This window comes from Adiantum capillus-veneris, chromosome 17, assembly GCF_014529385.1.
Source record: "Adiantum capillus-veneris isolate H3 chromosome 17, ASM1452938v2, whole genome shotgun sequence".
Lineage (NCBI taxonomy): Eukaryota > Viridiplantae > Streptophyta > Polypodiopsida > Polypodiales > Pteridaceae > Adiantum > Adiantum capillus-veneris.
In genome coordinates, this window is record NC_140947.1 from 13,575,743 (window position 1) to 13,589,793 (window position 14,051).

At 40.5% G+C, this 14,051-nt stretch overlaps 1 protein-coding gene across 1 annotated transcript; it reads left to right on the top strand.

Annotated features, from left to right (window-relative positions):
- Nucleotides 1-11,923: 11,923 nt before the first annotated feature.
- Nucleotides 11,924-12,511, top strand: LOC147436829 (uncharacterized). Its single transcript, XM_086486143.1, has one exon. It carries the CDS (start codon nucleotides 11,924-11,926, stop codon nucleotides 12,509-12,511), a length of 588 nt encoding a protein of 195 aa, XP_086342269.1.
- The last annotated feature ends 1,540 nt before the right edge of the window (nucleotides 12,512-14,051 follow it).

Here is a 14,051-nt window from a genome sequence, read left to right on the forward strand (position 1 = left end):
ACACACACACACACACACACACACACACTTATCTACCACCCACCCCTACCACTATATAAGGAGGCCATCTCCATGAACCATGGCATCCTATATTGAAGGATATAAGTTAGCGGATTGATCAAATGGGCACCCCCCTAGCCGACACACATTTGTACTATATTATTTTTCCGAGCTAGTGTAGTGATACTCTGTGTAAATTCTGATTCTAGAGTAGCTGGTCAATTCCCTAAGTTGTAATTATGTCATGACAATTGTAAAAGTCCATGTAAGTTAGCCACTGGCCATTTAGAAAGCCCTAGGTATAAAGGTCAATAGCTTTAATGTGAAAAGAGACTTATCTTTGCAAGAAGAAAGGCTCTATTATACGTACGTTCAAGTAACGAAGCTGCTCCAACTTGTAATCAACTTTTCTAACGACTTGGTAATCCATTTTCAATTCCAAAACTTGCATTGTGTTCCTCTCTCTTTGCTCTTTCATTCAAGTGTAAGCATTGTCAGTTTTGCTAAGGTTCGCGACAAAGTGCCCCTAGGTGTCCTAGATCTCCTCCTAAAGTTCTGTTGCATTTTGAATCCGTTTGAGTGTTGAAATGGTGTGATGACCTAGAGCTGTGAGAAAGGACATAGGTAGATTTCCATGTTCATTGAGTGATTGATTTGCTTGTTGAGTTCTTGTGTTAGCTTATTAGGTTCACTTCTTGAGATTGACAACCTCAAAGAGTCTCTGTGCCCCATCCAAGTCACTTCCCTCAGTATTGACATTATGTTAGTGCCACATAGCTATGCTACAGATGTCCATCACGACGACCCGCTAACATTGGCGTCGTTGCCGGGGATATGATCCTTAGATGGTGAGTGACCTAGTGTGTATTTAGAGCTTCCTTTTTCAAAGATTTGTCTCTCCATTCCATTTACACCTTATCAATGAAGCAGCTAGACACGGGGTTTAGTGCTTGATAGAGTCTCAAAGTTGAGGACTTGCTAGATCTATTCTCGAGAGGTAAAGAGGGTTGTGATGTACCGTTTTTCATTTTGACTTTATTTTGTACCATTTTATTTGTTTTTATTCTATGTTTCATTTTAGTTTTTAGGAGTAGGGTAAAAATTTGATGGTAGAGACCTCAAAAGTGATCCAAATTCAAAAATTTGTGGATCAAGGGCATCAACATACTCTCTAGAAGCAATCTGGAAAGTCTGGCCAGCTTTTGTAGAGGAACATGGATCATGATCCATGTACCCTAGAGACAAATTTGCCAAAAATTGATCAATGACATTGTGCATCAGTGGGACATTGCACTCATCAAGTTTACTTGAAAGAAAAACTCAAAAATCACATCAAAATTGGCTGATAGGGCAAAATTAATAAAACAGGCATTTCAGACACAAAAATTGGGGGTTTCAACTTTTCGAGATCCAAATTCAAAAAGAAGAGAAAATCTGATATCCACAAAGGGCAGACGTACTACTGATCAAATTTCATGCTCAAAAATGGTGGAACATGGATCGTGATCCATGTACCTTTTTACCATTTGGGATTGATATTTGACCAGTACATTCTTGATAACTAGTGGTACAACTTTGCCAAAAGGGACTATAGCAAAAAATTGCAGAAAAATTATCAAAACACCAAAATTTTGCCAAAAAGCCAAAAACCGCAAAGCAGACACAAAATTTTACTTTTGGTTGGGCAAAAGTGATTCAAATTCAAAAAGATTTGGGAAAGAGTGTCACCATAACATGGATTATAAGTTGATAACATTGCATGCCAAAATGAGGGCAAACATGGATCGCGATCCATGTATCTCATCATGATCTTTGGCGGAAAATTGACAAGTGGGTAACTGATATAAGTTGAAATGCATTTCCCAAAAGAACAATTGATAGAAAAGTTTTCAAAAGAGGTGAAAAATTCCAACAATAGCAAATAGTCAAAAACCACCAGAACAGACTTGAGAATTCGCTTTTGGCTCACAAAAACTAGTCCAAATCCAAAACTTTTGATACCATAGCATCTAGTAAGCATGCTGATCCTAATGGTACCAAGAAAAATCAATTTGGCTTCCAAACATAGATCATGATCCATGTACCTTTTTTGAAATTCTGCACAAGAAGTGGACCAATAGGTAGGTGCTACCATTTGGAAACAGCTTTCCCAAAAGAACCATATGTAAAAAAGTTGCAAGAAGTGGTCAAAAGAGCAAAAAGCTGAACATTCTCAAAACTGTCACAACAGACTAAAGATCTCAATTTTGGTTGGGCAAAACTGATCCAAATTCAACAAAAAAAATCATGAGTAGGCTACAAACATCTTAAGCTATCAACACACCAAAGATAAAGTCCAAAAGTGGTGGAACATAGAGTACGATCCATGACCCCCTGAGGAATTTTTGGACAGGTGTCATTAAATATCTAATATCTAACCAACCCAAATGATTTTCTCATATTAAACTGATCATTTAATGTGGGATAATAAACAGGAACAAGGGTTAGAATATAGACATGTGCTTATGGATCTATCTCAACAGGGGGCCAATGGTAAAGGGCCCAAATGAGAGATGGTCTATTAAAGAGCAAGGTTAACTAATGGAGCTTAAAAGACCTTAGGGTTAGCTTCATTAAATACCTCCAATGGTTAGTGTTAAAAGTCCTTTGACCTTAAGCAAGCTAGGGCTGAGCTTAAAGTGGAAACCCAACCTAAACTTGTCTTTGACCTTAAGCAAGCTAGGGTTGTGCTTGAGGTGGAAATCCAACCTAAACTTTCCTTTGACCTTAGGCAAGCTAGGCATGAGCTTGAGGTGGGAACTCCACCTAAGGTGCTTGTCATGCTTGATGACTAAGGTACTTGAGGTACTTGTCATACTTAATGAGGAAGTTGCTTGAGAAGCTTCATATGCATGGGGGGTAAGATGCTTGAGTCAAAAAGAGACCCTACACACTAAATGAGGAAGTTTCTTGAGAAGCTTCCTATGCATGGGGGGTAAGATGCTTGAGTCAAAAAAAGACCCTACACACTGAATGAGGAAGTTGCTTAAGAAGCTTCCTATGCATGGGGGGTAAGATCCTTCTTCTTCACCTTTCTCCTCTACCGATGAAAGCTATGGCTATTCTCCTAGAGAATATAAGAGGGAAGGACATCGCAAATCTTACCCTGTATGGCGAAGGTCACAAAAGCTCAAGAAGTTCAAAGAGGGAGGAAAGAGTTCTCTTTTCTCACCTATGATGGCATCTTTGGTGCTACCGAAAAGTATTGGCCTTCATCCAACAATTTGATGCGGCCTTTGGAGATGAGGGCTTCATGGAGTCCTCCAAGCTACGCCATGTAGCTATGCACTTCCAAAAATCGGCTCGTCAATGGTGGGCTAGCCTTCATGGCAATGGCGAAGCCCCAAAGACATGAAAAACTCTACGACTTTCCATCATGAAGCAATTCCTTGCAAGCTATGCAAAGGACAAAGTGCTCACCGAATGGCGGAGTTTAAGGCTTCTCTCTCATGAGTCTATCCACAAATATGTGGACAAGTTTTGGGATTTACATCTCAATGCTACTGTCTTTCAAAAGATAGACTTTGCTGAGCAAAAATAACAATTCTGTGTGGGATTACCTGAAGAGATGGCCGAGTATGTCAACTCTCAACGGCCTGACTCTATCAGCGAAGTAATCCACCATACCATGGTTGCTTCACGCATCAATTTCCAACAAGGGGTTAGACGGAATGTCAAACCCATGGAAAATAAAGACAAAAGTGATGCAAAGGGAAATATTAATGCCCAAAATTTTTCCCACAGCCATTCCAACAACAACAACAACAATTGGTCCAAGGAGAAAGGAGTTTACAAAGGTAAAAATAAACTCTCTCTTGAAGATCTTGAAACTTTTCACAAGGATCACAAATGTTTTAAGTGTGGGGAGCAAGGACATGGCTATCGTTCTTGCCCCAAAAGAAATGCTTGCAATGAGACTCCTAGAGATTCCACTATCGAAGCTCCAAAAGAGGATACTCATTGCAAAGGATCACCTCTCTCCTATCCTTGGGGAAAGGTAAGGGAGGATGATGCTTTCATTTTGTTTGACCCTGGTTCTACTCTCAAATTCATATCAATGGAGTTGGCCACCAAGTTGGGCATTCAAGCTTTTGAGATGGGAGATGTTGTAACTGCCGATGTCGCTTTCAAGGGACAGCAAGCCTCTATTACTCCCTTGATTGGGAAGTTGAGGCTTCATGTCCAAAGCTATGTCGACAAAGAAGACTTCTTTATCTCTCCTCTCCAACATGAGGATGCTATCCTAGGGATACCATGGTTCAACCGCATGGTTGCCACCATGAAGTTCCCTGAAAGGAGAATCTACTTCACCTACAGGGGAAAGAATATGTATATAGATGCTAATGAGTCTGGTCGTACTATACCACTTGTAAATCCTCTCGCCCTTGATAAATCAATGAAAATCTCAGTTTTTGCGTACATGATTTTTGTCAAAGAATACCTAAAAGGTCCTAATGTTTCATCAAAGGTGAATGGTAGGAATCAAGAAGAGTTAGACTTGTCTAACTTTCTAAAAAGATTCCAAGATGTGTATTGATGATATCCCTATGGACTTACCTCCAAAACGAGGGGATGATGACCACCGAATTGAGCTCCTATCAGGAAGCTCACCGCCTAACAAACCTCCCTATTGAGTTTCACAAGCTCAACAAGAGGAGATCATGAGGCAAGTACAAGAATTGGTAGACAAAGGAATGGTGAGGCCTAGCTCCTCTCCCTTTTGCTCTCCAGTCCTTTTAGTGCAAAAGAAAGATGGTACATACCGCATGTGTGTGGACTATTGCGCACTAAACCATATCACTATCAAAAATAGATTTCCCGTACCTCAGGTAGAAGATCTGTTTGATAAGCTACAAGGCTCTACCTACTTCAGTAGGGTTGACCTTAAAAGTAGCTACCATCAAATAAAGATAATGAATGAAGATATCCTAAAGACCGCGTTTCGTACAACGTTTGGCCTTTATGAATATCTAGTCGTGCCTTTTGGCTTGACTAATACACTAGCTACATTCAATCGATTAATGGAGAAAATTTTTAGACCCTACCGCCAATTCATTGGAGTGTTCTTTGATGATATCATCATCTACTCCAATTCCTTGGAGGAACACAAGCAACATCTCCAAGTGATTTTTCAAGCATTAAGGGAGAATAAGCTTTTTCTCAATCAAAAGAAAAGCGAATTTTTCCTTCAAGAGATTCAATACTTAGGTCATATTATCTCTCGAGATGGTATCCGTATGGATCCATCAAAGTTGGAGGTAATAAAAGCATGGCCTAATCCAAGGAATCTACATGAACTAAGAAGCTTTATTGGTATGTGTGCATACTACAAACGCTTCATAGAAAAATTGTCTCAAATAGCAAGACCATTACATGACTTAACAAAGAAAAACATTAAGTATTCATGGACTGCTAAGGAGCAAAGTGCTTTTGACAAGCTCAAAGAGAAGCTTATCTCCCAACCAGTCCTTATGCTTTTGGATCTCTCAAAGCCATTTGAGGTCCAATGTGATGCTTGTGGTGATTGCCTTGGATCAGTCTTGCTTCAAGAAGGGCATGCCATAGCATATGAGAGCCGAAGGCTCAACACGGATGAACGGGTCTTAGGCATTTATGAGAAAGAGCTGCTAGCTGTTCTACATGTCCTAGACACATGGAAGCACTATCTATTGGGGACTCCATTCATCTTACGAACAGACCATCAAAGTCTCAAGTACTTCATGACGCAAACAAAGCTTTCTGACAAAGAAATGAGGTGGGAATATTTTCTTTCACAATTTAATTTCCACATTGCTCACATTGCTGGTAAGCACAATCAAGTGGCTAATGTACTTTCACGACGACCAAAAGTTAATGATGTGTCAATAGCAATTCACAATGATCTATCTTCTATGATAGATGAGTATGCTACTGACCATGACTTTAAAGACTTAATGTCAGCCCTTGCTTTGGGGAATAAAGAGGAACCATTCACCTTGCAGGATGGTTGTCTTCTCCATGGCAATAGGATATGTGCTACCCACTCCCTTCGTGAGAAAGTCATGTATGAATCCCATGCTCCTCCCTATGCGGGGCATAGAGGCATCCAACCTACTCTTCAAGGAGTAGATACGTACTTTTATTGGCCTACCATGAAAGTGGACATACAAGAGTATGTTTCAAAATGTATAGTATGCCAAAAGACCAAGTATGATAGAGGGAAGCAACCTGGATTACTCCAGCCATTGCCAATTCCTAATTCACCATGGGAGAGTATATCCATGGAATTTATCTTTAGATTACCAAAATCTATCCATGGGAATACGGGAATATGGACAATAGTCGACAGGTTTAGCAAGCAAGCACACTTTATCCCTGTCAAGAAAACTATTGAGGCACACCAAATGGCAACTCTCTTCATATCACAGATTTTCAAACACCATGGATTGCCAACATCCATCGTGTTAGATAGAGATCCTACAATGATCAATCTTACGATTCTTGATCTACTAAAGACCTATGTTACAGAAGTAGATCAACGCTCACAATGGGAAAAGTACTTACCTCTTGTAGAGTATTCATATAATAATACTATCCATACTTCTACGGGAAAAGCACCTTTTGAAATCATAGAGGAAAGGCCTAAAAGTTCCTTGCTACTTAAAGTACATGGGAAGATCTTCGCTGTCGATGAGTATCCGTGACGTGCAAGCATCTTTTCAAAAGATTAAGGAGGCTATATCCATCTCCCAACTAAGGCAAAAATATGCTGCTGACAAGCACAAAAGGGCCTTAACGTTCAAAGAAAATGATTGGGTCTTACAGGGGTCTTACTTAAGTTTCCTAAGGCTCAATTGAGGCAAACGACGGGCAAAAATCCTACGGGCCATCAAAAGTATTCTGCTAAACTAGCAAAAAGATACTATGGTCCTTTTCAAATTTTGAAGCCAATCAATGAGGTGGCTTATCAACTCAAGTTGCCTAACCATTGGCTCATACACAATGCTTTTCATGTGAGACTACTCAAGCCCTACAAAGGAGAGCCTCCAAATGAACCAATTATTAAAGACCCTCCCAAAATCGAAGATCAAGAAGAGGTACTACAACCCAAAGCTATCCTTCGGCATGAAGATAAGGTACTACGACATGGTAAGATTATCCGACGGTATCTTATTAAGTTCAAAAATTACCCTTTTGAAAATGCTAGATGGATGCAAGGAATCCAGCTTAAAGATAGTATGAACCTTGTCAACGCTTACAATGCTACATTAGAGTAAGCAAATGTACATGTTTCTTTTAATGATCAATGTTTTGTCTTATAAGACTAATTTTCTCTCTATTGTGCACAGATTTAAGTAATATGCATACAAAGAATCATGTTTGGGATGACAACATCTCTCAAACACCATGTAGAATTTGTCACTCTAATTGGGAAGATAAAATGGACTAAAGAGAAGACATGCTTGCGGCAGCTATGTCTCCCAAGCACCAAATGGATTAGTCATCCATCTTGGAATGGTGTCGTAGGGTAAAAAGGGATCCTCTACCCGCTAAAACAAATTGACTAATGACTATGACTTTATCTCTTTTACCTCATAGTCGAGGATGACTATGATTTCAAGAGAGAGTAATGTCATTAAATATATAATATCTAACCAACCCAAATGATTTTCTCATACTAAACTGGTCATTTAATGAGGGGTAATAAATGGGAACAAGGGTTAGAATATAGACATGTGCTTACGAATCTATCCCAACACGGGGCCAATGGTAAAGGGGCCCAAATGAGAGATGGTCTGTCAAAGAGCAATGTTAACTAATGGAGCTTAAAAGACCTTAGGGTTAGCTTCATTAAATACCTCCAATGGTTAGTGTTAAAAGTCCTTCGACCTTAAGCAAGCTAGGGCTGAACTTGAAGTGGGAACCCGACCTAAACTTGTCTTTAATCTTAAGCAAGCTAGGGTTGTGCTTGAGGTGGAAATCCGACATAAACTTGCCTTTGACCTTAGGCAAGCTAGGGCTAAGCTTGAGGTGGGAACTGACCTAAGGTGCTTGTCATGCTTGATGACTAAGGTACTCGAGGTACTTGTCATACTTAATGAGGAAGTTGCTTGAGAAGCTTCCTATGCATGGGAGGTAAGATGCTTGAGTCAAAAAGAGACTCTACACACTGAATGAGGAAGTTTCTTGAGAAGCTTCCTATGCATGGGGGGTAAGATGCTTGAGTCAAAAAGAGACCCTACACACTCAATGAGGAAGTTACTTGAGAAGCTTCCTATGCATGGGGGGTAAGATGCTTGAGTCAAAAAGAGACCCTACACACTAAATGAGGAAGTTGCCTTGAAAAGATTCCTATGCATGGGGGGTAAGATGCTTGAGTCAAAAAGAGACCCTACACACTCAATGAGGAAGTTGCTTGAGAAGCTTCCTGTGCATGGGGGGTAAGATGCTTGAGTCAAAAAGAGACCCTACACACTTAATGAGGAAGTTGCTTGAGAAGCTTCCTATGCATAAAAGTCCCAAAGTTAAGGGAATCTTTGACTTAACCTTCCACTTACCAAGGGGCACCCCTTTTCTAAAAGGGCACATGGGACACATGTCAGACTCTCACTAAACTTAACCACATGGGGTGCTTGAATGCTATTGGTTGGGCTAAAGAGGGGTCCAATGAGCTTCTACTTCCATCTAACAAATATCTAGATATTTTCAAGCTCTCTCTCTCTCTCTCTCTCTCTCTCTAAGGGGTGAGGAGGACACTTGTCAAAAGACTACCCATGTACTTGACTGCATGCTGCATGTGATTGGCTAGGGGGAGAGGGGTCCAATGAGATTTATTGAAGCATGTGGAAAATGTACCACTCGCCCAAAGCAAGGAGGGGGGGGTGCTAGGGGGATATACTCCACACACACACTCATTTGGAAGGGCATTCTCACTTGGTGAAAGTTGAGGAACACCACCTCCTTCTCCAAGCTTGTGAGAAGTGAGAGCCTACATCAACACTCTTGGCTATGGAATGCAAATCCAACCAAGAGCCATGCTTCAATGCTTAAGCTTTCCATCTTCTCCATCTCCATTACTATGCTATTATGTATGCTAGCAAGAAGAGTAATGATAAGTGAGGAACTATTTCTTTCTCCTATGGAATGTTTCTTCTTCCTCTTTCCTATCCTCATTCCCCGCTAGCTTTCTCCACCTTCGAAGGCGTTTGAGGCCTTGGGACTGAGGCTTGGGATAGTTATGATTTCTACAAGTTTATGTTATGCTTGTGATGCATGAAGCTTTCCATCTTCAATGTATCACGTAGGTAACAAGGAACACAAATATTGTATTGTACCAAGTCTCACTTGATGGGAGAAACTATAATACAAATGCCTGTTGAAGGGGGGACCGTCTCCATATGAATCTGGTCCTCAACTATTGTCATGTTCTCTAAACTCTCTCTCTTGCAAAAGTATCGTTCATGCCAAGTTAACTAAGTACCATGTTTATGTTGCTACCATCAATTAAGTTCACACCCGCTATGCTCACAAAGTAATCTTTCAAAAATGCTTCACCTAATTTCCTAATTCCTCTATTCTCAAAGTTCATAGGCTATTTACATTACAGTAGGGATCAGTGGACCAAAGAGAAGCTGTGTGCCAAGTTTCAATGCAATCCAACACAAGGGTATATGGATTGTGATCCATGTTCCTCTATCACACACTGATACCAAACTTGCATCATAGCTAGAGGACATCACAAGGAGTCTAGTGGTCTTTTCAAAACTGAATTTGGATATAAAAAACCAAACCTAAAGCCCATAACTGCCAAGTACTTTGACAAAGTGCCACAATTGACCTAATTTTCAATCCAGAGGTCCATTTTCAAAAAAATTGATACCATAGGACCTACTAATCATGCTAATTCTGATGGTAACAATAAAAGTCAATTTGGGCTCCAAACATGGATTGCGATCCATGTACCCTTAGAGATAGCTTGACCTAAAATTTTCTAGATCATTAGTGCTTTCACTAGGAAACATATCCCCAAGTCCAATTTGGAAAAAAACCAAAAAATTTGGGTCAAAAAGGAGCAAAACAAGTGACAGACTGAAAACCACAGTGTCGACCAAGTATTGAGCATTTGACCTGTCAAAACAAGCCTAAATCCAAAAAGATTTGAGACTTAGCTTGTGGACATAGAGTGCAACAAGCTACCAAGAGATCAAGACCAGATGTGGCCGAACATGCATCTTGCTCCATGTACCTCAATCTTAAAATTTGATGAAAATGTATAGAGCCTTCATATGACCTTATCTACGTACTGTCATAATTTGGAGAGAAATATTTTACATGGGTTCATGGATCGCGATCCATGTACCTCAGCATAGTGGGGGTATCTGACTTGATGATCTTGTAGACATACTTGAGTACATCTCAAATCTCAAGTTTGAGGCAAAAATACCTTATGGAGACCAATATACAAGCCAAAGTTTTTGTGTCCTGATCCTGAGACTGTTTTGAGTGTTGTTTTAAGTGAAATTCACCAAAAATTCTTTATCTTTTGATAGACAACTCCAAATTGAGTCAGGTTTCCTAAATCCAAACTTTTAGGGTACCCCAAGACTAGTTTCCAAAGGCCAAAAGAGTCACAAGTTCTTGACTTCTGAGAGACGTGATCAAGGGCAAAAAGGGATAAGTTGCACTAAGCCAAAGTGGGCTTGTCAAAGACTATCTTGAGAGTTTTGAGTGAGCCTTAACCGTGACAAATCATCCACCACTAGGGTTTTCAAGTCCACTAGGAGACATGAAAAATGCAAGAAACGCGGCAATGCTGGCAAGTGGGATTGGGAGAATACCTAGAGGAGAGGCATCCTCTGATCAACAAACTGAACGTAAGATTCATCAAAACCAATGAATCCATGAGAGTGCTTATAGATTACGCTCATGAGGGCTTGTATAGGTTCACATATATCTTCTACAAATGTGTGGAACCCAATGCTAGGGAGTTGACCACCCTTAAGAACCTCTATGCATTCACGTATATGCCCACGGAGTTCAAGTTTTGACGGTAGATAAGAATGGAAGAGAGTACAAACTTGTCGATCCAATTGACCTAGAGAGATATACGTAGAAGGGATCTCCGATTTCTACTTACGTTCAACCAAAAATGATGTTAGAGCACAAATCAAAGAGGATTCCATCGGGATTCCCTCCAAGAGAGGAGTGAACGAGAGACGTCTTTCCAAAAGACTACGAATTGGTTAGATTGGTGACTGGACCACAACGATTAAGACCATATCAAGTGGCCCAATGTATCAAGACAACGTACAATGGGTTAGGGGATCCATATGCTCATGTTTCACTCTTCAAACAAGTTTTGAGTGCTGAATAGATTGCAAATTTTCATACTCAGAATGAGGGATTTGGGCTGACATTGGAAGGAACAGCCTTATCTTGGTTCCGACCATTGAACATAGATGATTTTCCAAACATAGCACAACTCTTCTAGAGTATCCCAAAGTCGTTCTAGAATGTTGAAACTATTGCAGGAATTCCATGAGACTGACAACACAGTTTTGAACTCACAATAGTAAAGAATCTTCGATCGGATTTCAGGCTTGAGCAACAACCTCCATGTCATTACAACTGTGCCAGGGTGTGGAAAGACGTTACTCATCAAATTCTTCACCTCAAGGTTCATAAGATATAATACGAGTGTTATCCTCACTGCATCAACTGGAGCAGCAGTGGCTGCCCGCCTTAGTAGCCTGGCGACTACAATTCACTGTCAGTTCAAGATTCCATTGTCTAAACAACATTTTCCGCAGGTAATACATCCCATAATCAAAAGATTTTTGCCATACGTGGTGCCAACATCATTATCATAGACAATATGTCGATGCTAACGAGTACAATTTGCAACATGATCGCTCGCCAGATAGTTAACATCAATAACATAACACTACTTGACCCATTCTGTCAGCAGAAGCTCATGCTGCTTTTTGAGGATTTGGTGCAGTTGCCTCCAGTCTGCCATTATCAGGGACCATTATGCCATGTTTGCAACATACAAAACTCGGCATGCATCACTACAACCACTACCCACAACATGACCTTCTCAGTTCGCCATGCCGCAGACCCCATGTACGTTTGGTTCGTGGACACAATCTGTGTCTGGCAGCTGACGGAGCAGCAAATAGCAGAGATGCTGTCGCAATGTGTGATTGATGAACCCGAACTCCTAAGAACAATTGACAAATCAACTACACTAATATGCACTCATAGGGAGGATGTATATAAGTACAACAACTTGATTCTACAAAAGTCTTTCCAACCATCTGATATAATTGCTATTGCACTCAAGACCAATGCTCTTGATAAGCCAATGCTGCAACAATGGCTCCAAGACAAGACTTTCCATGAGATGGAAAATATTGTGATTGACGTTAGATGTATGATTACAAAGAACATCAACTTGGCTATAGGTGCAACAAACGGCTCTACCTGTTGAATACTTTCCTATTCGTGTGATTGCACGTGTAATATTGTTCTTATAGAAGTATTGTTACTTTCCATTGGTGCCACCATGACTGTACAAAGGACAAAGCACGCTACCAAGGCAATCAAATGCAAATGGTTCCACAAAAGCACATTCCCCTTGGCGTTGTCTTATGCAATCACTGGACACAAATTTCAAGGGGCGATGATATCAAGAACTCCATCCTCATCATAAAACAAAGCTTTTACCCCAGGCTTGACGTACATCATGTTTGTCGTGTGATAGAAAGACGCCATCTCAAGATACTAAACATTCCAACCCCAAGGATGTTCTAGCCTGCGAGTAAAATGCTCTCCCAATGGTTAGATATTTCACCTCATTTCATCAAAAATATTTTATATATTTCGGTCTTTTAGCTCATTCCCTGTAGAAACTATGCAATCAATTACCCAACAGGTTTTCTTCAATGCATATTTCCTTCACGACGGGTAGGCTCCTCTGACAGCTTCGAACACCGACCAGGTAACCATTTCTTGCATTGTTCTATTTCGTGACTATATGCCTCTATCATTTAGATATTTGATGATTCATCAACATTGCTGCTACCTCAAAAGCAAATAATAGTTCCTGCATACACCCAACTTCAAATCAAATGAGACTAGCAAATATTGTTAGCGAGCCCTCGAGTGCATCTGCTGAAGGCTTTCGCACCACTCAACTCCTCCACTCGTACATCAATAAAGAAAATAATAGTTCCTGCATACACCCAATTTCAAATCAAATGAGACTAGCAAATATTGTTGGCGAGCCCTCGAGTGCATCTGTTGAAGACTTTCACACCACTCAGCTCCTCCACTCGTACATCAATAAATGCACGAACAGAAACAAAGAATATAGAAGTAGTGAACTCAAGTTGGCAATAGGTACTTCAAATTGTGCACGTTCTCACATCATTGACGCTCGACATTCATGAAGTTTGTTCCCCCTGAGCCCTCTATCTTTTTCTGCAGGGTGCAAAAAGAGATACTGCTATGCTTGGGCATTGATTTTGATGCTTCAACTAACCTGCTACTGGACATAAAAGCATAGGAACTACTGAACATGAAGACCACTGGAATCATCACCTACACAATTGATATGCTTCACCATGGTTACAAGATTGCGCTTGACAAATTGCCTGTCCTCGACAAGAATACAACAAGCCAAGCACTTTCAAACATGGTCAAAGAGTTCGGGAACGAACTCAAAGGAAACGAGAGGTCCATCTTAACTGACGAGAGATTTACATGGCATTTCACTAGAGACCTTTTCGATGCTCGATTTCGGGAAACCACCGAACCATTTTGAAACCTTGAACCGCCAGCTGGTGAGCTTCTGTATCACGATTTCAGAATATCATTACTTGGTTAAAAACTAACTGGACGTATGACTGCAGAGGACAACGAGATAGATGCTAGCAATGAGCTACACAACCATGCAACAAGTTCACAAGAGGAAGTAATCCGTTTCGACATCGCTCCACCCCCCAAAAGACAACGACACGCGAAGAGAG

What these genes read in the sequence shown, in the direction of transcription:
- LOC147436829 (XM_086486143.1), top strand. Translation starts at nt 11,924, where the DNA reads ATGATCGCTCGCCAGATAGTTAACATCAATAACATAACACTACTTGAC.